We start from the raw sequence: 24,258 nt of genomic DNA, 5'->3' as shown, positions 1-24,258 counted from the left end.
TGAAGTAAATCTTAAATTTACATGTCCTTATGTCAAGTATAGTTGTATCAATTTAGGTATTCGGTATTAAATTTTAAAAAGTATTGCTTCTGCAGTATTTTGCATGTTTTTGAAGAACATGTAATACAAAACGTTTAAAGAGTTGCAAATTGAATGTTCAAATTATATATGTTCAAAGCAATTTATAAACGTATTAAACAAGATAGTACAGTAAATTGAAGCATAATCGTTTCAACATTAAAATAATTGTTTTGCATAAATGTTCACTCAATTTTTTATATCATAAATAACTTATCAATATATAAATAGCATGTCAACAAGACTTGTATAAACTAACCAAAATATTCATTCAACTACATAATGTGAAAAGATGTGTCAAAACCTAATTGATATTAAGCCACTATAACTTGTATAAACAAATTCGATGCAAGAATATTTTTCATCATAGTATCACTCACAATATATAAAGAATTGCACGTAGGAGTGATTTTATAACATGATTTACCATTCTATATAAATTTTATCACTCAATTTTTTATATCATAAATAACTTATCAATATATAAATAGCATGTTAACAGGACTTGTATAAACTAGCCAAAATATTCATCCAACTAAGTAATGTGAAAAGATGTGTCAAAACTTAATTGATGTTAAGCCACTATAACTTGTTAAACAAATTTGATGCAAGAATATTTTTCATTAATGTATCACTCACAATATATAAAGAAGTGCACATAGGAATGATTCCATAACATGATTTATCATTCTACATAAATTTTATCACTTAATTTTTTATATTATAAATAACATATCAATATATAAATAGTATGTCAACAAGACTTATATAAACTAGCCAAAATATTCATCCAACTACGTAATGTGAAAAGATGTGTCAAAACTTAATTGATGTTAAGTCACTATAACTTGTATAAACAAATTCGATGCAAGAATATTTTCCATTCATAGTATCACTCACAATATATAAAATACTGCACGTAAGAATGATTCCATAACATGATTTACCATTCAACATAAATTTTAAGTGCCAACAAGTCCAACATACAACAGACCAGTAGCGAGTATCCGCCAAGAGGCACCAATTCTTTGTTAAAATTAGTATTAATTACACGTAGAGGTATATATGCTCAAATGTTGACATGCCAAACAAAACCAATATATATTAAACTAGTAAACTACATATTATTTCTCTTCGAAACACTGTTACATTTTTTTTGTTACATTGAAGATCCTTTAGACCCGAAGGGGAATGTAAGGAAAATAGTAAAAAAGTGGGCACTAGGACGTTCAATCCCGCATCAAATAACTCCTAAGGCAAAGTTAGATGCCAATAGGGTAGGCTATGCTAGTAAATTTATCTATTCCTACTGACTATATATATATATATATATGTCACTTCTGCTTCTTATTTCTAAGAATAGATGAGGTCAAAGGAACTTCTGCCTTCCTCTTGGAAAATGCACTAGTTCGGCTGTCTACGTTTTCGTTGTCTTCATCGTCATCTAAAACATCTCTTGCAATTGTGGTAGACTCTTTAGCAATATTAGCTGCTTTTCTTTTTTCAGCATCCAATTTGGCATGCAATTTCCTTTCAACCGGGTCATTTGAAGGTCCAACTTTGGATTGGCGTGAAACTTTTGCTCCTAGACCAAGCCTACAAAGATGTGCAGCGGTACAACATAATTTAAACCAATACTTATCATAGGAAACAAATAAGTATATCATATAGGTTTGCTGAAGTAAAATCAACAATTTGATGGTGATGGGTATACTGACCTAAAAGGTCGACCCTCTATATCCACATTTGTTCCTTCATCATCTGCAGCTTTGCTCATATTATTTACCCATAACTCAGCCTGCCAATCAGAACGTTTGGCATGTAATGTAAGTAACAGCAACACCAAATTCCCAATATTTTGATAAATTCCTACTAGCTAATCTCATAAAAAAAGGCTTTGGGCAAAAAAGGAATTTGAAGACACAGATCTTCCAGTCACCCAATTGCAACATGATTTGGACGTAAACATATTTGACTGTTTCCTGATCCTTTTGCTTTGGGGAGAAAAGTAGTAATAAGTATGAAGAATTAAAAGTCATGCTCCCAATATTAGTGAGCAGCAGGAATGAAACTATGCAGTGCCTTTTGGGGGCAACTGCCCCCAGAAATACTTTATTTTTTTCTTAATAGTATATGTTTCGTGTGTACATATGTGTGTGATGTGTTGCTGCCACAAATCTTCATGTGTGTATATTGCCCCAGTCCCACAGGTTCAAATTTTAAAGTTTGTCACTGGTGAGCAACAAACACCTTGAACTTTTATAACAAATAATTTTTACTACTATTATAAGTTAAACTATGGTTTACAATTTGAAAAACACAAAAGTTAATAAATAAAAACTATCCGCAAAAACCTGAATATCTGTTTAAAAAATGATGAATTAAGGTGAAGACAACAATTTTTTGCAAATTGTTATAATAGCCTTATTATGAAATAAGACTGCGGAAGACAACAATTTTGTTATAAGATAGAACATAAACTGGAAGACAATGCGAGGCATATTTAGAATATTCCTTACTGTTAGTGTAAGGTCTGTATGAATGCACATCAATACCACAAAATAATTTACCATGCATTTGATAACCACGACATACATAAATCCCATTCTCCATTCAAGGCAAAAGGGCTAAAAATATGTGTACCAATTTCAATGCCTTGTCCAACTTAACAATTTGGGGTGCACCAGTTTTCTTTGGTCTTTCTGTGACAGTCATTTTAAGCTCTTTATGTCCTGATAAATCGAAGGAAACAATTAATATATACTCCTACTGATATATTGCCAACATAATATTTTTTTAAAAAAAGAAAAAACTAGAGAGCAACTAAAAGAAAATCCATTCTGCGATTTGGAGAAAAAAAAGTTGATGCTAGATTTTATAATTCAAGTAACTAGAGTTTAGTTTATAAACAGATAGCAATTCAATTATTCATGCTTATGATGATACACGATAACAAGTAACAACAACAACAACAAAGCCTTATTGCACTAGGTGAGGTTGTTTACATGAATCGTATGATGGCACTAGACTCAATCAAAAACCAAATATTTAGAGAAGCTTATGGTGCAGTTTGTTTGCAAATTAATACACCATTATACAGAATACACAGATTCTATTTCCCAACTTTAACAATTCCAAACAAATGAGATGAACAAATCTTGGCCATGCCATATATGAATGGTCAAGATTAAAGGTTTTTTCCAGCCAAATGACCTTTTTGTTTTAATCTAGATTCGTGGTAAAATCAAATGGTCAGCCACATTGCCTGTAGAATCTTTCAATCTCTAATCCAAAAGCCGAAATGATTCAAATCAGCATGATCATACAAAACTAATCCATTTCAATCTCTACCTCGCTTTGTTAAAGTATAACCGTTGAAATTGGAAACTTTCATTAAAATGTTTCTACATACGATATGATATAAGTCCAACAAAAACAAAATACAATAAAATAAATAAAAGGAAATCACACCTACGTGAAGTGCTAACACTTATAAACATGTGGCCAACCATTTTTGACTTGCCAGAATCATAACCAAGTAAAGTAATAAATCCATATCCAACAGTAATCAATTATAAGAGACAACACAAGGTTGCAAAATTCAACCAAATCATTTTCAATCCACAGCATAAATGCAAAACCCTTTAAAATAAAAATCCCCTCATTTCTTCTATCTTATATTCCTGCACAAAATAACAGGGGCACCAAATGAAACTTCTTCAGATGCAAGAGGTGAAAACTGAAAAGACAACCCAACAGCTGAATCGTTTCAAAATCTCAACTTCAACATCAAATCCGAGCTACTCCTAAACATACTCTAAAGTTATACACGAAGCTGAACACGTAATTGCAAAAGCATACAAAATCAAATATAATGCAAGGAAAAAGAGCCCGCCCGCAACTTAAACTCTGAAGAACAATCCATAGGTAGGGTTTTCAAGAACAATCATCCGATTACTATTTTGCTCTTCCCCAACTTAGGAAATGCACACATGAGCTAGTTACGGAACTAAAATTGGGGATACTCCAGCACGAAGAAGCTGGGACTTTCAATTGACAACTCCACAAAACAGAATAAAGGGGTTTCATAAAAATTAAAATTAATAATAATAATGGGGGAGTTGCAAATTACTGAAGATTAATGAAAATGGAAATTCAGGGGAACATACCTGGGAAGGAAATTTAGAAACTTCGACGGAAAGAGTGGGAGAATGTGAGGAAGTAAGAAGAGAGAAACAGAGGAACAAAGAAGAAGGGGTAGAAGGAGGGTCTATGCAGGGTGCTTGAGGGCTTTGACTCTTTATTTTTTATTATGTTTATGTTGTTGGTGTTTCATGGAATCAGATAGTGCTAACAACGAAGATGAAGGATTCAACGTTATAGAACTGAACCCGTGATCAACCAACTGGATTACTGGGTCTTTGTTAAACCGATATATTTCTGTAAATTTCATACTTTAAAAAAATGCCAAAAATTGTAGTGTTTTAAAAAGTTCATACTCCAAGTTCAAAACCCCAATTATCACACAAATACCTACTTAAATAAATACGAATCAAGGTTCCATTACAAGTCACAAGCATACAAACGACAAAACATAAATTAAACAATCGAAGTTTTTATAATATTATTACGATAGAAGCTCACAAATAACAACCACAATAGAGTAAGAGAGTGCCCGTTTGCAATTTGGGATTTAAGGAGCAGAAAACACAGACGCAGCACTCCCAGTGACGCCGCACGCAAAGAGTGGAATCTAGGGATTGCACTTTCCAGATTTCTGTTTTCCATTCTTGGAGGTATAGACTAGTTTTTTCGTATTTTTGGAAAACGACGTAGTTTATTGTTCAGCAAAAAAAAATATTAATAAAATGTACCTGGAGGGTTAAGTTGACCGATCCAGGTCCAACTTTTACAATTTTAAAAGGATATAGTTTTAACAATTTTAAAAATTGATATACAATATTTTTTGAGGATAAAACAAGGGTAATTTTTCGTGTGTTTAAAATAATTATATATACTATAATTTTTTATTAAATTATATAAGACATTATAGAACTAATATACTAATAATATTCAATTTTGTAGTTTTAATAAAAAGAATTTATTAATTTATATCTTCTATGTTTTTAAACATGTAAAAAATTATTAAAAAAATATTATTTTTTACCACAATAAATTATATATTTATATCTTCATTTCATCTAATTAAATTATATTTTTAATTTTTATTATTATAATTATCGTTGTCATCGTTATTTATTCATAGTAATAAAAAATAAATTTAATTGTACTTTTAATTTTATTTTTTGTATATTTAACATGTGTGTATTTTGATTTCTTTAATTTAAATTTTTTACATTTAATTTTTTAAATATATAATTTTAGTTTCTTTAATTTTTATTGTTAATATTTAGTTTCTAAAGTTTTTAGATTTTGTAATTTTGGCTCCTCTAAATATAATTACTCACATTTAATTTTTTAAATGTTTAAATTGAGTTCTTCATTAAAAATTTTATTATATTTTATACCTTTTAAAATATTATATATATTTCTTAGTTGTATAAATCAATAAAATATCATATCTTGATTATATTTTTATTAATATTTTATAAAATTTTAAGATATATGACTTAATTTAAGTATTTAAAAAATAGAAAATTTAAATATGAATAATTAAAATAAAAGAAACTAAAATCATATATTTAAAAAATTAGAGAAACTAAAAATTTTTATTAAAAAGATTATAAAGACTAAATATAATTAAAATTAAAAAAATTGAAATCATATATTTTTAAAAAATTAAGAATAAATAGTTAAAATTAGAAGGATCAAAATCACATATGCATTAAAGTATAGACTAAAAAAAAAATATTTTAATAATATTTTTTCACTGTTAGAATTTCTTATGTTTTGAAATATTTAAGTTTTGATAATTATATTATGATACTTTTTGTTTTAAATTTTTTTTACATGCAGTTCAAATAAAAATTAATATGTAACAACCTCTTAGTTAACTATGTCAATAATAGGATTTTTTTTTTCAAAAATACGAGAATGAAAATAAAAAAAATCATTTAAAGAAACTAAAGTTGAAACTTTGTTAGAATATTATAACTAAAAAATATTTAAAACTTTATTTTTAATGAATTTGATTTGTACCACTTGTATTATTTATTTCGAGAGCTAAATATGATGAAAAAAAATGTGAGAGTTTGATAAAAAAAAAATAATAGAAAGGAGTAAGGTAATTCTAAATTTGATGCATATCAAAGTAATAAATTAAACATATTATTGTTCAACTTGGATTAAATTTCTCAATAAATACATATAAGAGTAAAAAATTAGGTAATAAAATGAATTTAACTCTTTTTATAAGTTAAAATCAATTTCTATTTTTTTATTTTAAAAAAATTCTCTGATTCAATTATTTAAAAAGTTGAGGAGAAAAGTTATTTGTAAGTTATAAAGAAAATATTTACTTTATATATTTTTATTTTTATAAAAAATATTCATAAATTTATCTAAATTAGACCTGTGTTCTCCTAAATTATTTATTATTAGCTCAAATTTTTATATAGATAAATTTTACACAAGAAAATCTCATACCATGTTAGTTAGACAAAAGCTAAAAACAAAAAATATCATTTGAATTTACTCATACTTGTTGTTAATGATTTGTTGGGTAATATGGAAAGAAAGATGTGAAAAATTTTAAAAAACTCCAACTTGTATAGAAGCCAAGTTTTGCTAATGGCTACATATATTATATGTGATTGGCAGAGACACCAAGATCCAAGATCCTGTAGAGCAAAACAATTACATGATTGGACAATTGCTATGGGGTTTGGATTGGTTGTTCATGATTTTTAAGGTTTGCTTCATGCTTCCACTTGTCATTTTGTGCCTCATGAACCAAAATCCCATGCACTGGAAACCTTACCACTTATGTGTTAATGACACATTGCTATCGTTTAAGTCAAATTACATGATGCAACTCCAATACCATGTAAGCAAATAATAGAATAAGCTCATAAATTGCTAACTGAGGGATCTATGTGAAATAAAATAAAATAAAATTATATATATATATATATATATATATATATATATATATATATATATTTGGCGAACTAGATTAAAAAAGACAAATAAAAAAATTATAATTTTCGAGAGAACTAAAACTCTGTTTAACAATTAATTATTATAATTTTACTTTTTTTAGTTTTGTTTCCTTACATTTTTTTCTTAATATTCAATGTCATTTTATTTTTTTTATTATTTTCATTGTTATTACTATTACTATAAAATCTCTTTTATTTTGATTTAGAATTGTAAATCAAACCCCCCCCCCCCAACTTCTTCTGTGCTAAAATATTTCCTATTTTTAACTCTGGAATTAGCTAATGTGCATCTCTAAAATCGGAGAAGAACAAATGGTAATTAGAATTTAGTTCTCTTTCCAATAAGATAGCCAAAACTATGGTTAGTTTGGATGAAAAATAAAGTAAAGTGGAATGGAATATAAATAATGAAAAAGAAATAGATAAAATGTATTATTTGGATGGACAGAAATAAGTTGAAATAAAATACAAATTTACTTCTACTTGTTTAGATAAATGTAAAAGAGAATAACAAAAAAACTTATTATGATGACTTTAAAAATGAGACTTAAGAAATTGAATATTCTATTGTATCCTTTTATATTAGTACAAAATTATTAATATTTTTTATAAACTTTTTGGCTATGAAATTTTAATTTTAAAATTTAAACAAATGAAATAAATTTTTTTTAAAAAAATGCATCCTCACACCCACTACATTTCATGCCTAAATGGAAGGGAAATGTGAAAATTTCAGACTACATCGTGGCATCACTTGCATGTTTTTGGTATATTACAACTATCATGCCAAATGGAATGAATGAATGAATGAATATGACTAAGCATATAGTAGAGTAGGTTCACACACAAAATCATAGAATTTGTAGAAACTTATTGGAACAAATTTCAAATATAGTGTTAGTTTACAACAATTTTAATGGTTGAGCTCTCTCTATGCATAAGTTTAAACTTTTGAGAAAATAATTGTTGAAAAGGTTTTCTTGCTGTAACAGTAGAAGGTGTAGTCACACAATAATGCCTATGGTAAAAAATTTCTAGAATTCAACTTGGGTAAATGAGTTTTTAAAAATGTGTTTTAAGTGAGTGAAAGGTGTTTTTGTAATTTAAGAGTTTTATGCAATATAATGATGGAGCTATTAATGCTTTGTGATGTCAAAACAAGTAGTGAATTCTCAAAAATAAAAACTTAACACTGTTAAAATAAAAAATTTGTAAAAGATCAACAAACATTCAAAAGATATTAAAAGTAAACATATAATGTATGAACTCATTTTTGCAATTTGTTTGCAACTTATGAGAGAGATAAAAAAAAAGGCGATAAATTTGTATTAAGATGAATAATGCGATGAAAAGAGATTAAAAAAATATAGTATTATAAAAAATATAATAAAAAATATTGAATGAAAATATTCCTATTGATAAATAAATAATATAATTTTACCTTTGATGATTTGAGGGAGACGATTCTCTTAAATTATTTTGACATAAGTTTGTACAAATTTTATATTTAAAAATGTTAATTTTAATTTAATAATTAATAATAGTAAAATTTTATAGATAAAAATATTTATTATGCTTTTATAACTTTAATATAATATTTATATTTAATATATATATATATACTTAAATACTTAAATTTAATGTTGATTTATAGATAAAAGTATTTATTATACTTTTATAACTTTAATATAATACTTATATTTAATATATATATATATATATATATATTTTAAATATTTAAATTTAATATCAACAAAAGTTAGTTTGAGTAGCAAGCGGCTTAATATCACTTAAATAAAATTTTAGGTTTAAGTTTTTGTGTATGCGAACAAATTTCAGCAGTAGACTTATCCACTATATCTAGGTGCATGATTTAGATCAAATCAAGGTTAGATCAGATAAAAAATAAAAAAATATTAAAAATTGAGTTTAACAAATTTCTTATATTTATTATTTTTAATTTTTTTTATACAATCTCACTTATTTAATATATTTTAAGAAAAAATGTATCATATAAATTTTCAATATGAGAAATTTTATTTTAATAATTTAGCAAAAGTAAAGAAAACAAATGAAAATTATATTAATACTTTAATAACAAGAATAATTACCTGGATATAAAATGACCTAATCAATATAAGTTTTTAAAAATATACTAAACAAGAAAAAAAATTAAATAAAAGAATAAAAAATAACACCTTAACATTATTGCTTTGATAATAATTATCATTTTCATATTTTATTATTAATAACACAAATTTTATTTCTCAAATCTGAATCAATTATTTTTCTTTAAATTCTTAAAAAAAAAATAATGCATTTTAAATCACATTTCAATCTTAAATAAATTATCTTTGTAACTACTTTGGTTAAATTGATTATCACTTAAAATATTTTTTATTTTAAAAATTTATTATTCGAAAATTTAGAAGGTGTTAATAAATTGTGATATCAATATTTTCTATAATAATTTTTATTAAATATAATTAGAAAGTAAAAATAACAATAATAAATAAGAATAATGTAATTAAAGTAAATAAACTTATGCTTTTAATGTGATAAATAAGATTATTTAATATATATATATATATATATATTTTTTTTTTATATGAACATTAAAAAAAAGTTATTTTAAAATAAAAAAAATGTTTTACCAAAGCCCTTCACCTTCACTGTTGGTGCTTTGTGAATCACAGGAAACACCAACAACACAATCATCATCATCGTCACTGCCAAAAAATTAATTAAAAAAAAATAAATAAAAAACAGAGTCAAAGCCCTCAAGCACCCTACAGAGACCCTTCTTCTACCCCTTCTTCTTTGTTCCTCTGTTTCTCTCTCTTACTTTCTCACACTTTCCCACTCTTTCCGTCAAAGTTTCCAAATTTCCTTCTCAGGTATGCTCCCCTAACTTTCCCTTTTCATTAATTTTCAATATCTTGCAATTCCCCCATTATTATTAATTTTAATTTTTACGAAACCCCTTTATTTTGTTTCCTGGAATTGTCAACCGAAAACCCTAGCTTCGTTTGTGCTGGAATGTCCCCAATTTCAGCCCCGGAATTAGCTCACGCGTGCATTTCCCAAGTTGGGGGAAGAACAATATAGTAATTGGAATTTCGTTATCGAAAACCCTAGCTATGGATCGTTCTTCGGAGTTTAAATTGCGGGCTTTTTTTTTTTTTTTTTCTCGCATTGGATTTGATTTCGTAGGTTTTTGCAATTGCGTGTTCTGCTTGGTGTAGAGTATGCTCGGTGTAGCTTGGATTTGATGTTAAAGTTTATATTTTTAAACGATTCAGCTGGAGGGTTGTCTTTTCAATTATTGCCTCTTGCACCTGTAGAAGTTTCATTTGTTGCTCATGTTATTTTGAGCAGGAATATACGATAGAAAAAATGAGGGTTTTTTTTCTTTTTTCTTTTAATGGGTTTTGGATTTATGCTTGTAGATCGGAAATGATTTGGTTGAATTTTGCAACCTTGTGCTGTCTCTTATAATTGATTACTGTTGGATATGGATTCAATACTTGATTCTAGCAACTCTAAAATGGCTGGCCACATGCTGCTTATAAGTGTTAGCACTTCATGTAGGGGCGGTTCCCTTTTATTTTATCTTTTTATATTTTGTTTTTGTTGGACTTCGTATCATATGTAGAAACATTTTAATTAAAGTTTCCAATTTCAATGGTTATACGCTGTCTCAATATTCCTAAAACAATGGTTGTGATTGCGTTTGTATTAGTTTGAATCGGAAATGCTTTTTAAGGGCATATTTAAAATGTCTAACTTCTGTTGTATGCTTGCACTTTTTTTGAAATCAAGACTTTGACATGGTTAGTGTCAACACCGGTTTCAGAACATGAAAGTATAGTTGTTCAATTTTTGTTTGCTCCAGCTGTCACACACGAATGCATTGGAAATTGGACTTAGTGTGGAGTGTGGACAAGACTTTACGACTTTGTTTTCTTTTATTTCCAGAATATTTATATTGTTTGCATGTTAAATGAAGCATTCACATGTTTTTTATTTTTTGGAGTGTGCATATTGCCTTTGAGTTGCACTCTTCTGATGTGTTCTTGGTGTTAGTTAATGGTTCTTATGGTGCCTGTTATGGATCTTTTTCTTAATTCTTTATCCATTTGTGCTTTACAGGTCAGAATAGTACCACTCTGCCTCACATTTGGGGTCCACAAATTGGGTCTCAAGTTGGGTGATATAGTTGTTGGGGTATTAGGATTTCAGTGCTTATCTTGTAGTGGTTGAATTGAAGGCAGTTCAATAACACATAGATTTGATGCCTAAGGTCATTTGATCTAATTCTTTCTTCAATTATGTGTCCTTTTTCTTCCCCCGTCAGTTTTTAGGCTTTTTTAGCTTGCTTAATTGCTCTGGTTGGAAATTTCACAATGCATTTTCAATGATGCAGTTTGGATACTTGTGAGTTTGATGTTGAGGGCAGTATGCCGGTTATAATTAGGGGAAATGCAAAGGTATCATGCTGGCAACTGCACTAGTGCAGTTAATAACAGTGCAATTGGTGGGCCATCCACTAGGGACATTGGAAGGGCTGATTCATCTTCCTTGCCAGCCAACTTTCCTGTAAGTTCAAGGTAAGATAATTTCTACCTACGCTGGTCTGCTGAGAATTTTGTACCAATTTTGTGTTCTCAATTGACTGTGACTGTATAACATATGACCATGATACTGCATATTCCAAATAGTGGTGGTTGTGATACAGCTTCTCATGCTTCATTCCCTGTTAGCTTACAATAGCTTCAAAGATATAGAGGAAAAGATAGTCATTTGTAATTTTAGTCTTATTTAAAGTATCAAAGCTGATCCCATATGCATTAGTCAATAAAAATAAATAAGAAAGAAATTTGGATGATACTAGGAGTATTGTACGCATATTGATACCATATATGGATAGGACACTGATACTTTGTTATTTTTGAAGTATTTGGGCTTCATAGCTCATTTATAAAATTTATTCTACAGTCCAAATTCAAATACTGTAACCTGGGTTTGTGAAGTTTTTATATGGAGAACATGATTGAAGATCACAGCAGGGAGTTTATATTGGAGATAATGATCAGTTAGTAAGAATTGCATTATAATTTTATGTCTACATTGCTTTAATTTAATCTTGCAAATTGGCAAATAGGTTTTTCAAATTTATAGATTTTGTTCTGTTTGTTCTCAGTAATAAAATGGTAATGGTATATATTATTAATTATTATTATTATTATTATGATGATGATGATCCTAAATCAGTATCTGATGCTGTTTATCACTTTCAATGCAATGGTTTTGTATTTGCAGGCGACAACCACCTTTAAACCCATACAAGTCAAAGTGTGATAAAGAACCTCTGAACTCTAGGTAGTGTCCTTGCTAGTAATAGGAGTTGTTTTCAAATTGTTGCTTACTTTTGTTAGTTCATGCATAACAGCCATTGAAAGTTTTTCTGGAGTATCTGTTTTTTGTTTGTTGTTATTCAATGGTATTTAGATGGAAATGTTTTAAACTTGGTAGTCTTAGTTTTTGGTTTAACTTTCCTTATCATCTAGTTGTATAAATTTTAAATGCCGCAATTTAATCTCAGGCTTGGTCCCCCGGACTTTCACCCCCAAACACCAAATTGCCCTGAAGAGACTCTGACCAGAGAATATTTGCAATCTGGATATAGGGACACAGTTGAGGGGCTAGAGGTACAGTTCTTTTATTTCATACTTTTGCATTTATATCAACTGGATAATGTAAATTAGCCATTTAGCTATGTATAATTGACTTATAGCAGTTATGCATTTATTATTTTTTATAGCAGCTATGACTCTGATATATTCAAGTTGTGATTCTGTTGCTATCTTTTCTGTTTCATTTTTCCTTCTACTTCAAGCATTCACACTTTAATTCCAATTGTCTAGTGTGGCTATGTAGCTGCTGATATTGAAGCAGTCTGTTGCTATGCCTTAGTTTTCTCTTCTGATAATTCTTATGTTGGAATTGTGATCCTGGTTTTTGTTATTGTTGCATTTCTATCTGTGCTAGTTTTAGTAAAATTGGTTACAGAACAGTTATAGTTTTTCTTTCAAATTTCTTTATTGGATCTTCTACTGTTCATGATGATTGAAACTGTTGTGTAGGAATTTTTATATTTTTGAGAATTGGCTTCCCTTGATGAATCATTGAAATTCAACTTGTTCTTTCTAACTGATTGTTTGCCGCTTAATAACTTGGCATTGCTTTTTTTGTCTTCAGGAATCTAGAGAAATTTCTCTTACCCAGGTTCCAAATTTTCACAAGACAGTTGTCCATAGTTGCAAAGAGGTGACACCCTAGACATTGTGACAGATTTTGGTCCTGTTTCTATAACTATGCCATGAATATGTTGCACATTCTCCATTTTGGTTTTTGTATTCATTGGAAGTCTTTGTAGGTTAACTCTTTAGTCTTTCATCTTCTATCCAGGCCATTAGAAAACGTCTAAGGGCCATCAATGAATCTCGTGTTCAGAAGCGAAAGGTGATGACAAATGATCTTTATTCTGTTATTTCATTATGCTTGCTGAACATCATGTATTCCTTTAAAATATTCCATATTATGTGCTTGATTTTCTTTTATTTTGGGTTTAGTGGGCCTTGCCTATGCTAGCTTGTTATGTAGGCGTGTGTTTTACATGATAGTGCTTATTTTGACAGGCTGGTCAAGTCTATGGAGTGGCTCTTTCAGGATCACAACTTGCTAAATCTGGTGTTTTCCCTGAACAACGGCCGTGTCCTGAAGACTTCCGGAAGAAATGGATTGAGGTATTAATGAAAGTCTTGCTCCTATTGCTTTAATCTTTGTGCAACTTTCCTATATAACAATTGCTTCCCTTGTTATTTGTATCTGTTAGAATGTTAGGGTGGTTGGTTTATTGTTAGTGAACTTGAGCTTGTAACAGTAGTACTGGTACTAGGCCTAATGTTTGGTATACATTAATATAAGTGTTAGAGTGCCTTATATAACACATTTATCAAAAAAGCCTGGTTTAGGTATAAAAGATGGAAAAGGGAAAAGACAGTAATATGACGGGGATTGATATTAGATGTTACATATCACCCTAGCCTGATGCTCATGTGTATACTAATAAGTCAAGTAGTAGTACTACCAATATAAGCCCAGGCTCAGGTCCAGCGCACTAACTATAATTCTTTTGATATTCTAACACTTTCTATTTAGCTTTTGCAGAATTTATATGTAGAAAACCGAATGTTATGGATCATTTGTATATCTAGGTAGATGGTTGTAGTTTAATCTGGCTGGTGGCTGTGTGAAAATATGGATGGATACAGAATATGTTTATATGCTAAATACTCCTGTGCACTGCCGGATATAGCTATTCATGAATTTGGAAGAGCCATTATTTTATAAGTTCCTAGAACAATTTTCTTTTGCTTTTTGTTGCTTGGCTTGATATTCATATTAAATCCTGTAATACATTATTAAGACTTACTTACTAGTGTTTATTGCCTTGGGGTGTTTTCTGCTACCCTTTTTTCATAAACTTGTTCAATTTTCTTACAGGGCTTATCTCAACAGCACAAGCGATTACGTTCTTTGTCGGATCTCGTTCCTCATTATAAAAGGAAATCAGTTTTAGAGGTTCTTATTAGGAATAACGTTCCATTGCTGAGGGCTACCTGGTTTATAAAAGTTACTTACCTTAATCTGGTATGAATGCACAATGTTTAAATAATTTACCTATTTATTTTACCCTAAAGTCCCCCTCATCTGTTTGTCCAATATTTGAAGATAGGTTATTATTGAATTTTGCAGGTTCAGCATGGTTCTGCCAATATTCCTTCTGGTACTGCTGACAAAACTCAGTTGTCATGTTCTGAGCTTTGGACCAAAGATGTTATTGCATACTTGCAAACTCTTCTGGATGAATTTTTCTCAAAAAATACTTCTCATTCTACTCATAATCGAGATCGATCACCCCAATTACCTTATAATGCATCACTTCAGCTTCAGCACAGAAGTGACCAGTTATCATCTGTTGCTGATGGTGAAGAACCAACTTTACATTTTAGATGGTGGTATATTGTTCGGCTTCTACAATGGCATCATGCTGAAGGGCTGCTTCTTCCTTCTCTTATCATTGACTGGGTTTTGCGTCTATTACAGGTAATTGCATCTAAGAAGTCTTTCGTGTTCGCAGAAATAAGACAGAGCATTTTATATCTTTTGCTGATTCCAATCCTTTAGACATCAGGTTTTGATTTTTCACACTTATGCCCCTTTCAGGAAAAGCAGTTCCTTGAGATTTGGCAGCTGCTATTGCCTATTGTATATGGCTTTTTAGAAATTGTTGTTCTATCCCAAACATATGTTCGCACTCTTGCTGTGGTAGCTCTTCGTATTATTCGTGATCCTGCTCCTGGTGGATCAGATCTAGTACACAATTCCCGGAGGGCATATACAACTTCTGCTCTGATTGAGATGCTCAGATATTTAATACTCGCAGTTCCAGAGACTTTTGTTGCTTTGGATTGCTTTCCTTTACCATCCTCTGTAGTTTCACATTCAATCAATGATGCCAATTTTGTACTTAAAGCAACTGAAGCAGGAAAGATAAAAAATAGTTCAGAAGATGTTGTGTCTGTATTTAGAAGTAAAGGATTTGACGCACAATACCAATCATTGGCATTTGATCGTGTTATTTCATGCGTTCGAAAAAACGCAGAAGATCTCACAAAGGCTGTAAGCCCAGACTATCCAGGTCAATGTCTGGCTAAAGCTGCACAAGCTTTGGATAAATCCCTTGTACTTGGTGATATACGTGGAGCATACAGATTTCTTTTTGAAGATCTTTGTGATGGAACTGTCTCTGAAGGTTGGGTTGCAAAAGTCAGCCCTTGCTTAAGGTTATCACTGAAGTGGTTTGTGACTGTAAATACATCACTTATTTATTCAGTGTTTTTCCTTTGTGAGTGGGCAACATGTGATTTCAGGGATTTTCGAACTGCTCCTCCTTGTGATATAAAGTTCACAGGCAGGAAAGATCTTTGTCAAGTGCATATAGCTGTTAGACTCTTAAAGTTGAAGCTGAGGGATTTGCAGATTTCACCAAGACAAAAGAGTGGAAGCATTCATGGAGTCAGTTATTTAGCAAAATGTTCAAATCGAAAGAGCAATCGGAATTTTTTGAACAATGCACCCAAAATAAAATCTAGTTCAAAAAATATGGATCAGAATATCTGTTCTTCAGCTATATTTGAAAGCCCAGGTCCTCTACATGATATTGTTGTTTGTTGGATTGATCAGCACATGGTGCATAAAGGGGAGGGCCTCAAACGCCTACATTTATTTATAGTGGAACTCGTACGTGCAGGGATCTTTTACCCATTGGCATATGTACGCCAGCTGATAGTGAGTGGGATCATGGATATGAATGTAAACGTTGTTGACTTGGAGAGACAGAAGAGACATTGCCGAATCTTGAAGCAGCTTCCTGGGAACTTCATGCGTGATGCTTTGGAAGAATTAGGGATTATTGAAGGGCCTCAGCTTACTGATGCCTTGCAAGTTTACTTGAATGAACGACGACTCATACTTTCTGGTTTCTTATGGGAAAACCATGGCAATGCTGCCAGCAGTGCCTCTATATCTTCTCTCAAGCAAAAACATCATCATACATCTTCAACAAAAGACGTAGATTCTCTAGTCTCAGCTGATCAATGGAAAACTGTTCCTTCTAATAAAAAATCTTCTAAAAATGCAAAGGATGACACTATTGTTGAAGAACTGAAGATGGTCATCTCCGTACTGTTACAGCTACCAAAAAGTTTATCTAATTTGAGCACTATGGCATTGGATGAATCTCAAGGTAGTGTCAGAAGACCTGTTGGGTCTCACAGCAAGATTGATCTAGTGGAGGCTACACCTGGGTGCAAAGAATGTAGAAAATCAAAGAGACAAAAATTGAGTGATGAAAGGAGTTCACTTATTCAAGCTCAATCTCCAGTTCTGTCTGATGATGAAGATACATGGTGGATGAAGAAGGGGGTAAAATCCTCGGAGCCTCTCAAAGTTGATCAACCACTTAAGCCAACCAAGCAGGTTACTAAGAGTCGGCAAAAGAATGTGCGTAAGACCCAGAGTCTTGCTCAACTAGCAGCTTCAAGAATTGAGGGTAGCCAAGGGGCATCAACAAGTCATGTGTGTGATAATAAGGTAAGCTGCCCTCACCATAGAACTGCTATGGATGGAGATACGGCAAGGTCTGTTGATGGAATTCGAACAAGTCATTGTGAAGATGTTGTTTCAATTGGAAGGGCTCTAAAACGGCTGCGCTTTGTTGAGAAAAAGGAGATAACAAATTGGCTGATGACTGTAGTTAGGCAGCTTATTGAAGAGACTGAAAAAAATGTTGGTAAAGTCAGCCAATTTGGTAGGCCTTTAGCCACTTTGGATGATAGAAGTTCCGTACGGTGGAAGCTTGGTGAGGATGAACTTTCTGCATTACTTTATCTGATGGATATCTCAGATGATTTAGTATCAGCTGTCAAATTCCTTTTATGGTTGCTGCCAAAGGTTTATAGTAGCCCCAGTTCTACAATTCATAGTGGAAGGAATGTTTTAATGCTGTCAAGGAATGTGGAGAACCAAGCTTGTGATGTTAGTGAGGCTTTTCTGCTATCATCACTGAAAAGGTTACTTTGTACTCAACTTAGTTTATGTATTTTTATTTTTTGGTTTATTCAGCCACAATTTGTTATTTTGTTCCTTTTATCAGTTGGTGTGCTCTTCTTTGTCTGACTTTCCTTATCAATCCTTGTGGTGTTTGATGGGAATTAATAATTACTATTAGGATCAGGTATGTATTATTAAATATAAGTGTACTATTAATTGTCATGTTGGCTGATATGTAAGAGCAGTTATTTTATGCATGGTGTGATGATAGACGGTTATTAGGTTCAATTATGTAATTTTAGGGGCAGTTATTTTTTGTATGGTCTGATTGTAGACAATTAGTAGGTTGTAGGAGCAGTTATGTAATTTTTGTATATGATATGCTGTATGGAAAGACAGTTTAGGTGTATATTTGGAAGAAGGTCTTTTGAAATAGTTGTTGACTGTAGGATTTGTTAAAACTCTGGACAGTTTCTGCTGTAATTATCTAGTCAATTAGTGTGTTTATTCCCAAATTCTAGTGGTGTTCCTATCAGTGTTTGATTGTTTGCAGCTTTTATAGTAACTTTTCAATATGTGATATACTATGTGTTTTACTTCATTTTTTTATTATTGTTTTAATAAGTACTTGTTAAACTTTTGCAAGTCAATGCTTTTTATGCTCATATAGGTTAATTAAGCTTTAAGTCCCCATAAGTGATGTTCATTTTCAATCTGGTTCCTATACAAAAATGTTTTCACATTGGTCCTTATACATTAAATAGTTATCAAGTGAGTCCCTTCTATCACGTATGGGGACTAAAACTCAATCCCTATAGGTGAGTATCAGGAAAGGGACTAAATTGAGAATGATTTTTATGTATAGGGACTGATTTGAAATCATTTGTTGTTAAGGGACCAGATTGAAAATGAGCATTACATATGAACAGAAGTGAAATTAGCCTTTCATTATAACTAAATCAGGCCAGTGTCATTTAAATTTAATTTGTCATCCACATCCACTCAGAGTTGCTCAATTAGAAATCCCTTCTCTACCAGTTGATAATACTAATTGTTTGTGTTGCCGATTGCTAATTTCATAACTAAGTGCAAAGTTGGGCTTAAGTAATTTTTCTGTGACTCTATGAGCTCCATAATCATCCTTTTCATTTTTTCCTTTTTTATCTAATGAATATTATTTACCTTTCATCTTTGTTTTAATGTTGGACAGTTTTTTTATGGATGCTTGCAATATTGATTTTGTTTAGCCTGTCTTAATTGAACATTGTATTTGATGCAGGTACGAGAACGTTCTTGCTGCAGCTGATCTTATTCCTGAAGCTCTGTCATCTACAATGCATCGTGCTGCAGCTATTATAGCATCTAATGGAAGGGTTTCAGGTTCAGGTGCCCTAGCTTTTGCTCATTATTTATTGAAAAAATATAGCAATGTGGTTAGTGTCATTGAGTGGGAGAAAAATTTTAAGACTACATGTGATAAAAGACTTGCTTCCGAATTTGAGTCTGGACGGTCTGGTGATGGAGAATTAGGGCTTCCACTCGGTGTTCCTGCAGGAGTTGAGGACCCTGATGACTTTCTCCGTCAAAAAATAAGCGGTGGTCGGTTACCATCCAGAGTAGGTTCAGGAATGAGAGATGTTGTACAGCGTAATGTGGAAGAAGCATTTCACTATCTTTTTGGAAAAGACAGAAAGCTTTTTGCTGCTGGTACACCAAAAGGTCCTGCTTTAGAAAAATGGGATAATGGGTATCAAATTGCTCATCAAATAGTTATGGGTCTGATAGATTGCTTAAGGCAGACTGGTGGTGCTGCTCAAGAAGGGGACCCCTCTTTGATCACTTCTGCTGTTTCTGCTATTGTTGGTAGTGTTGGTCCAACTTTAGCCAAATTGCCTGATTTTTCAGCTGGCAATAATCATTCAAATATGTCGTTGACAACAAGTTCATTGAACTATGCTAAATGCATTCTGCGAATGCATATAACTTGTTTGTGCTTGCTTAAGGAAGCCTTGGGAGAACGTCAAAGCCGTGTATTTGAGATTGCTCTTGCTACGGAAGCTTCTAATGCTCTTGCTGGAGTTTTTGGTCCAAGTAGAACATTTCGAACTCAGTTTCAAATGTCACCTGAAACCCATGATACTGGTACTAATATTTCAAATGATGTTGTAAACAACTCTAGTAAAATTGTGGTTGCTAGAACAACAAAAATTGGTGCTGCTGTTTCTGCACTTGTCGTTGGAGCTATTATATGTGGTGTCACCAGCCTGGAAAGAATGGTGACCATTCTCAGATTAAAGGAGGGCCTGGATATTGTACAATTTGTAAGAAGTACAAGATCCAATTCAAATGGAAATGCACGTTCAGTTGGGGCTTTTAAGTTGGATAGTTCAGTTGATGTTCATGTCCACTGGTTTAGAGTGCTTGTTGGAAACTGCAGAACAATCTGTGAAGGCTTAGTGGTGGATCTCTTGGGTGAACCATCTATTGTGGCTCTTTCAAGGATGCAGCGTATGCTTCCTCTAAATTTGGTATTTCCACCTGCCTATTCAATATTTGCTTTTGTTTTGTGGCGGCCCTTTCTTATGAATTTCAATGTATCAGTTCGTGAAGATATGAATCAACTTTATCAGTTGCTAACAGTGGCCATAGGCGATGCAGTAAAACATTTTCCATTTCGAGATGTTTGCTTAAGACAATGTCAGGGTCTTTATGATCTTATGGCTGCAGATACAAGTGATGCTGAGTTTGCAACATTGCTAGAGTTGAATGGCTCTGATATGCATTCAAAATCAATGGCATTCATTCCCCTCCGTGCCAGGCTTTTTCTAAATGCCATGGTTGATTGTAAGATGCCACAATCTATTTATATAAAGGATGATGGAGGCCGGAATTCTGGGCATGGTGAATCGAAAATTAAATTTACCAATCGAGAATCTACGCTTCAGGATAAGCTTGTAGATGTTTTAGATTCTCTGCAGCCTGCCAAATTCCACTGGCAATGGGTTGAACTAAGGCTGCTTTTAAATGAACAAGCCCTTGTTGAAAAACTGGAGACACATGATATATCCTTAGCTGATGCTATACAGTTGTCCTTGCCTAGTTCAGAGAAGGCTGCTGCTTCAGAGAATGAGAACAATTTTATTGAAATAATTCTCACAAGGTTACTGGTTAGACCTGATGCTGCACCACTTTTCTCGGAGGTTGTTCATCTTTTTGGGAAGTCACTAGAGGATTCAATGTTGTTACATGCTAAGTGGTTCCTTGGAGGTCAAGATGTCCTCTTTGGTCGTAAGACCATTAGGCAACGACTAATTAACATTGCAGAGAGTAAAGGATTTTCTGTTAAGACACAGTTTTCAGAGCCCTGGGGCTGGTGCACCCCATGTAAAGATCCAGTAATTATCAAGGGGGATAAAAAGAAAGTTGATTCTATGTCTCTTGAAGAAGGAGAGGTTGTTGAAGATGGAATGGATGTGAAAAGGTCCTTAAAAGGGTTCTCTCAGGTGTTTGACTCTGAAAGCTCTACAAATAAGCAGCAGCATGGGACTGAGAGGGCTCTTCTCCAGTTAGTTCTTCCTTGCATAGATCAAAGCTCTGATGAATCTCAAAATTCCTTTGCAAGCGATTTAATCAAACAACTAAATTATATTGAGCAGCAAATAGCTGCAGTTACTTGTGGGCCAAGTAAGCCATTGGCAAGTACTCCTGCAATTGAAGGTCAGACAAATAAAGTAAATAGCCGCAAAACTATAAGAGGTGGCAGCCCTGGATTAGCCAGACGACCAACAGCTGCAACAGATTCTTCTCCACCTTCTCCTGCAGCTTTGCGAGCCTCAATATCTTTACGTGTGCAGTTACTCATGAGATTTCTCCCTATTATTTGCACAGATGGGTAATTAAGACTAGAACTAGATTTCTTCTAATCTTTACATTGTTTTGCTATGCTATCTTGAGATGCTTTCTCTTTCCTGGATTATTACTGCACTAAACTTACCTTTTTTCACTGGATAAATAATATAATACTTTCTTGAAACGTGTTTACATAGTTAACTATCGGGGGGGGGGGGGGGGAGGGTAAGTATTGATGTTCTGAAGGAATACTTGTTTTATTGTATGCCAACATTAGTTTATCAGATAGAAGCAGATTAACTAGATGTTCACTTTTGCAGGGAGTCCTCTGTGCGGAGCATGAGATACACACTTGCCACTGTAATTCTCCGTCTCCTTGGCAGCCGGGTTGTGCACGAGGGTGCAATGGTGAATGCCATGCACTATTCTCTGTTGAAAAGGGAGGTGGAGTCACCTGGTGAAGCTGCTTTTGTAGATTCTTCTGTTGAGGGTCTGTTTGATCATTTGTTGTTGATTTTGCATGGATTGTTGAGTAGTTCTCCTCCAAGTTGGCTTAGGTTGAAACTTGCTTCAAAGACAGCTAATGAATCTACAAGGAAATTTTCTGGATTTGATCGAGAGGCATTAGAGGCTTTGCAGGTTTGCTCTTTCAGCCTATAAATGTACAGCTTTTAGTTTCTGTGACTGAATCCATGTCATAGGAAGGCTTGATATCATCTTATAGAAACATTTATTAGAAAAAAAGCATGCCAGCTTCTTGCTTTTCTTATGGTCTACTGTTTAATGCAGAATCACCTTGATGGTATGCAACTGCCAGACGCTATTCGGTGGCGTATCCAAGCTGCAATGCCTTTACTGCCTTCCTCTATGCGGTGCTCTTTCTCCTGCCAGCCACCAACTGTTCCAACTTCTGCTCTTGTTTTTCTTCAACCCAACACTACAAATTCTGGGTTCAACTTCAGCAGTTTGACTGTTCCTCAGAGGAATCTGGTTCCATCATCGAGGAGTACAACATCAGGGAAGTCAAAACAACAAGACAATGATTTGGAAGTTGACCCTTGGACACTTTTAGAAGACGGCGCTGGATCTTGCCCATCTGCAAGTAATACTGCCATCCTTGGAAGTGGCGATCGGGTTAATATTCGAGCTGCCAGCTGGCTTAAAGGGGCTGTAAGGGTGAGACGGACAGACCTTACTTATGTTGGCGCTGTGGATGAGGATAGTTGATTAATAAGATTTGTTATTGGCTTGGAGTATGCAAACCCCTCATCTAGTGTATTTGTTGTTTCATATTGATGCATGACTGGCATGAAGATGCCATTTTGTGCCTGCCCTTCCTGTGTTGAAGGCAAGTTGAGGGGCATCAATTTGAGAAACAAGTGAAGGGATGGGTTCTCTGTTGAACAAAAGTGAAGCTCCCTGTTGGTTCTGGCCTGTTTGACTACTAACCTGTTGATCACCCCTCCTTCCCCTGGACTTGTGCAGTTCCAGGCACAGTTCAGTGGTTTGTTGTATATATAGGATGATTGTTTCACTTTCCCAATTTATTTGAGTAATATATCTCAAGTGATCTGTAGCTGTTCCATCTAATTCATGTCTCAATGTGTAAGCTGTCTGTATCTTTTGGGGGCCACAGGCGCACACAGTATTATCTGTGCTTTCATCTAGAGAAATGCAGCATTCAATTATTTTACTTGGAACTCCAGATAATTTATTAAAAATTATATTAACTTAAATGCACACTAGTATATGCCGTAATACGTAAAGAGATCTTTGTCATTGTCCTTTATGATTTATTGTGGATGATCATAGATTGTGGGTTGACTCAATTAATAGAAAATGTCAGAGATATAATAGTATTCCTTATATAGCTGCTGTGTTAATGTAAATGAAAAGAGTGTATTAAGAGCAGCCCTCAATCAATGATTTGATTTTGAATGCCGACCAACAAATGATTTTGGCCTTCAAAACAAATTTAACTGGAAGTTCGCGATGAAAAATTGCATTCAATTTGCGGTAAATCTTAATGAATTTAGTTCTGATTAGCTGTTATATATTATCGTTCACCTTTATCTGATAAATGTGTTAAATATTATCACATTCGTCCAATTTAAATAAAATTTATACTTCACGCATTTATGCAAGGAAATATCTAATAAAATAATCTTGATATTTTAGTTGAGCAAGATAATTGAATGTGTATCTATCTGGCTATTTATACATCTGTGGTATTGCAAATCTATTCATTACAAAAATGAAAAACAAGAAAAAGAGAGAAGCGATTAGTTAGCAATACAATCAATGACACTATGAAAATCCTTAAAATAAATGCGAGAGAAAAGAACTTGGAAGTCAAATATTTTTTTATTAGCAAGATTGAAGTAATTACAATTTATTTTAAAGTTGTTGTCCTCATATTTTTAACTAGCGTTTCTTTTTGCGGATCTGTTCCAATTCAGTAATTTTAATTTTAAGATATGAATTGGTAATTTCAATGTTAATCAAACATTTAGACCTCATGTTTGTATAA

The 24,258-nt window shown here is 32.5% G+C and overlaps 2 protein-coding genes across 5 annotated transcripts; one reads left to right on the top strand and one right to left on the bottom strand.

Annotated features, from left to right (window-relative positions):
* Positions 1–1,181: 1,181 nt before the first annotated feature.
* Positions 1,182–4,863, bottom strand: LOC113863508. Of its 2 annotated transcripts, XM_027497111.1 has the most exons (5): positions 4,781–4,803; positions 4,246–4,337; positions 2,722–2,813; positions 1,797–1,876; positions 1,246–1,674 (listed from the first exon to the last, which is right to left on the bottom strand). In XM_027497111.1, the coding sequence occupies exons 3-5, from the start codon at positions 2,791–2,793 to the stop codon at positions 1,413–1,415; spliced, it is 414 nt and encodes a 137-aa protein (XP_027352912.1). In that variant the 5' UTR covers positions 2,794–2,813; positions 4,246–4,337; positions 4,781–4,803; the 3' UTR covers positions 1,246–1,412. The 2 variants fall into 2 exon arrangements, with proteins under 2 accessions (XP_027352913.1, XP_027352912.1); XM_027497112.1 differs by lacking the exon at positions 4,246–4,337 and having other exon boundaries at positions 1,182–1,674; positions 2,722–2,810; positions 4,723–4,863.
* Positions 4,864–9,907: 5,044 nt separating this feature from the next.
* Positions 9,908–23,703, top strand: LOC113860598 (mediator of RNA polymerase II transcription subunit 12-like). 3 transcript variants are annotated; one of them, XM_027493021.1, is made up of 15 exons: positions 9,908–10,096; positions 11,626–11,809; positions 12,522–12,581; positions 12,805–12,910; positions 13,461–13,529; positions 13,671–13,724; positions 13,901–14,008; positions 14,769–14,915; positions 15,021–15,371; positions 15,492–16,326; positions 16,357–17,899; positions 19,159–21,771; positions 22,049–22,367; positions 22,518–23,569; positions 23,600–23,703. In XM_027493021.1, the coding sequence occupies exons 2-14, from the start codon at positions 11,682–11,684 to the stop codon at positions 22,953–22,955; spliced, it is 6,771 nt and encodes a 2,256-aa protein (XP_027348822.1). In that variant the 5' UTR covers positions 9,908–10,096; positions 11,626–11,681; the 3' UTR covers positions 22,956–23,569; positions 23,600–23,703. The 3 variants fall into 3 exon arrangements, with proteins under 3 accessions (XP_027348822.1, XP_027348821.1, XP_027348820.1); XM_027493020.1 differs by having other exon boundaries at positions 11,626–11,798; positions 15,492–17,899; positions 23,600–23,702; XM_027493019.1 differs by having other exon boundaries at positions 15,492–17,899; positions 23,600–23,702.
* The last annotated feature ends 555 nt before the right edge of the window (positions 23,704–24,258 follow it).

This window comes from Abrus precatorius, unplaced genomic scaffold (assembly GCF_003935025.1).
Source record: "Abrus precatorius isolate BTA unplaced genomic scaffold, Abrus_2018 Scaffold3, whole genome shotgun sequence".
NCBI lineage: Eukaryota > Viridiplantae > Streptophyta > Magnoliopsida > Fabales > Fabaceae > Abrus > Abrus precatorius.
This window is presented reverse-complemented; position numbering and strand designations above follow the sequence as displayed.

What these genes read in the sequence shown, in the direction of transcription:
- LOC113863508 (XM_027497112.1), bottom strand. Translation starts at nt 2,793, where the DNA reads ATGACTGTCACAGAAAGACCAAAGAAAACTGGTGCACCCCAAATTGTT. An exon ending in TGGACAAGGCATTGAAATTG is followed by an intron (nt 1,877 to 2,721) that starts GTACACATATTT and finishes TCTGATTGGCAG; the next exon opens with GCTGAGTTATGGGTAAATAA. An exon ending in ATAGAGGGTCGACCTTTTAG is followed by an intron (nt 1,675 to 1,796) that starts GTCAGTATACCC and finishes ACATCTTTGTAG; the next exon opens with GCTTGGTCTAGGAGCAAAAG.
- LOC113860598 (XM_027493019.1), top strand. Translation starts at nt 11,682, where the DNA reads ATGCAAAGGTATCATGCTGGCAACTGCACTAGTGCAGTTAATAACAGT. An exon ending in ACACAGTTGAGGGGCTAGAG is followed by an intron (nt 12,911 to 13,460) that starts GTACAGTTCTTT and finishes TTTTGTCTTCAG; the next exon opens with GAATCTAGAGAAATTTCTCT. An exon ending in CTGCTATCATCACTGAAAAG is followed by an intron (nt 17,900 to 19,158) that starts GTTACTTTGTAC and finishes TATTTGATGCAG; the next exon opens with GTACGAGAACGTTCTTGCTG.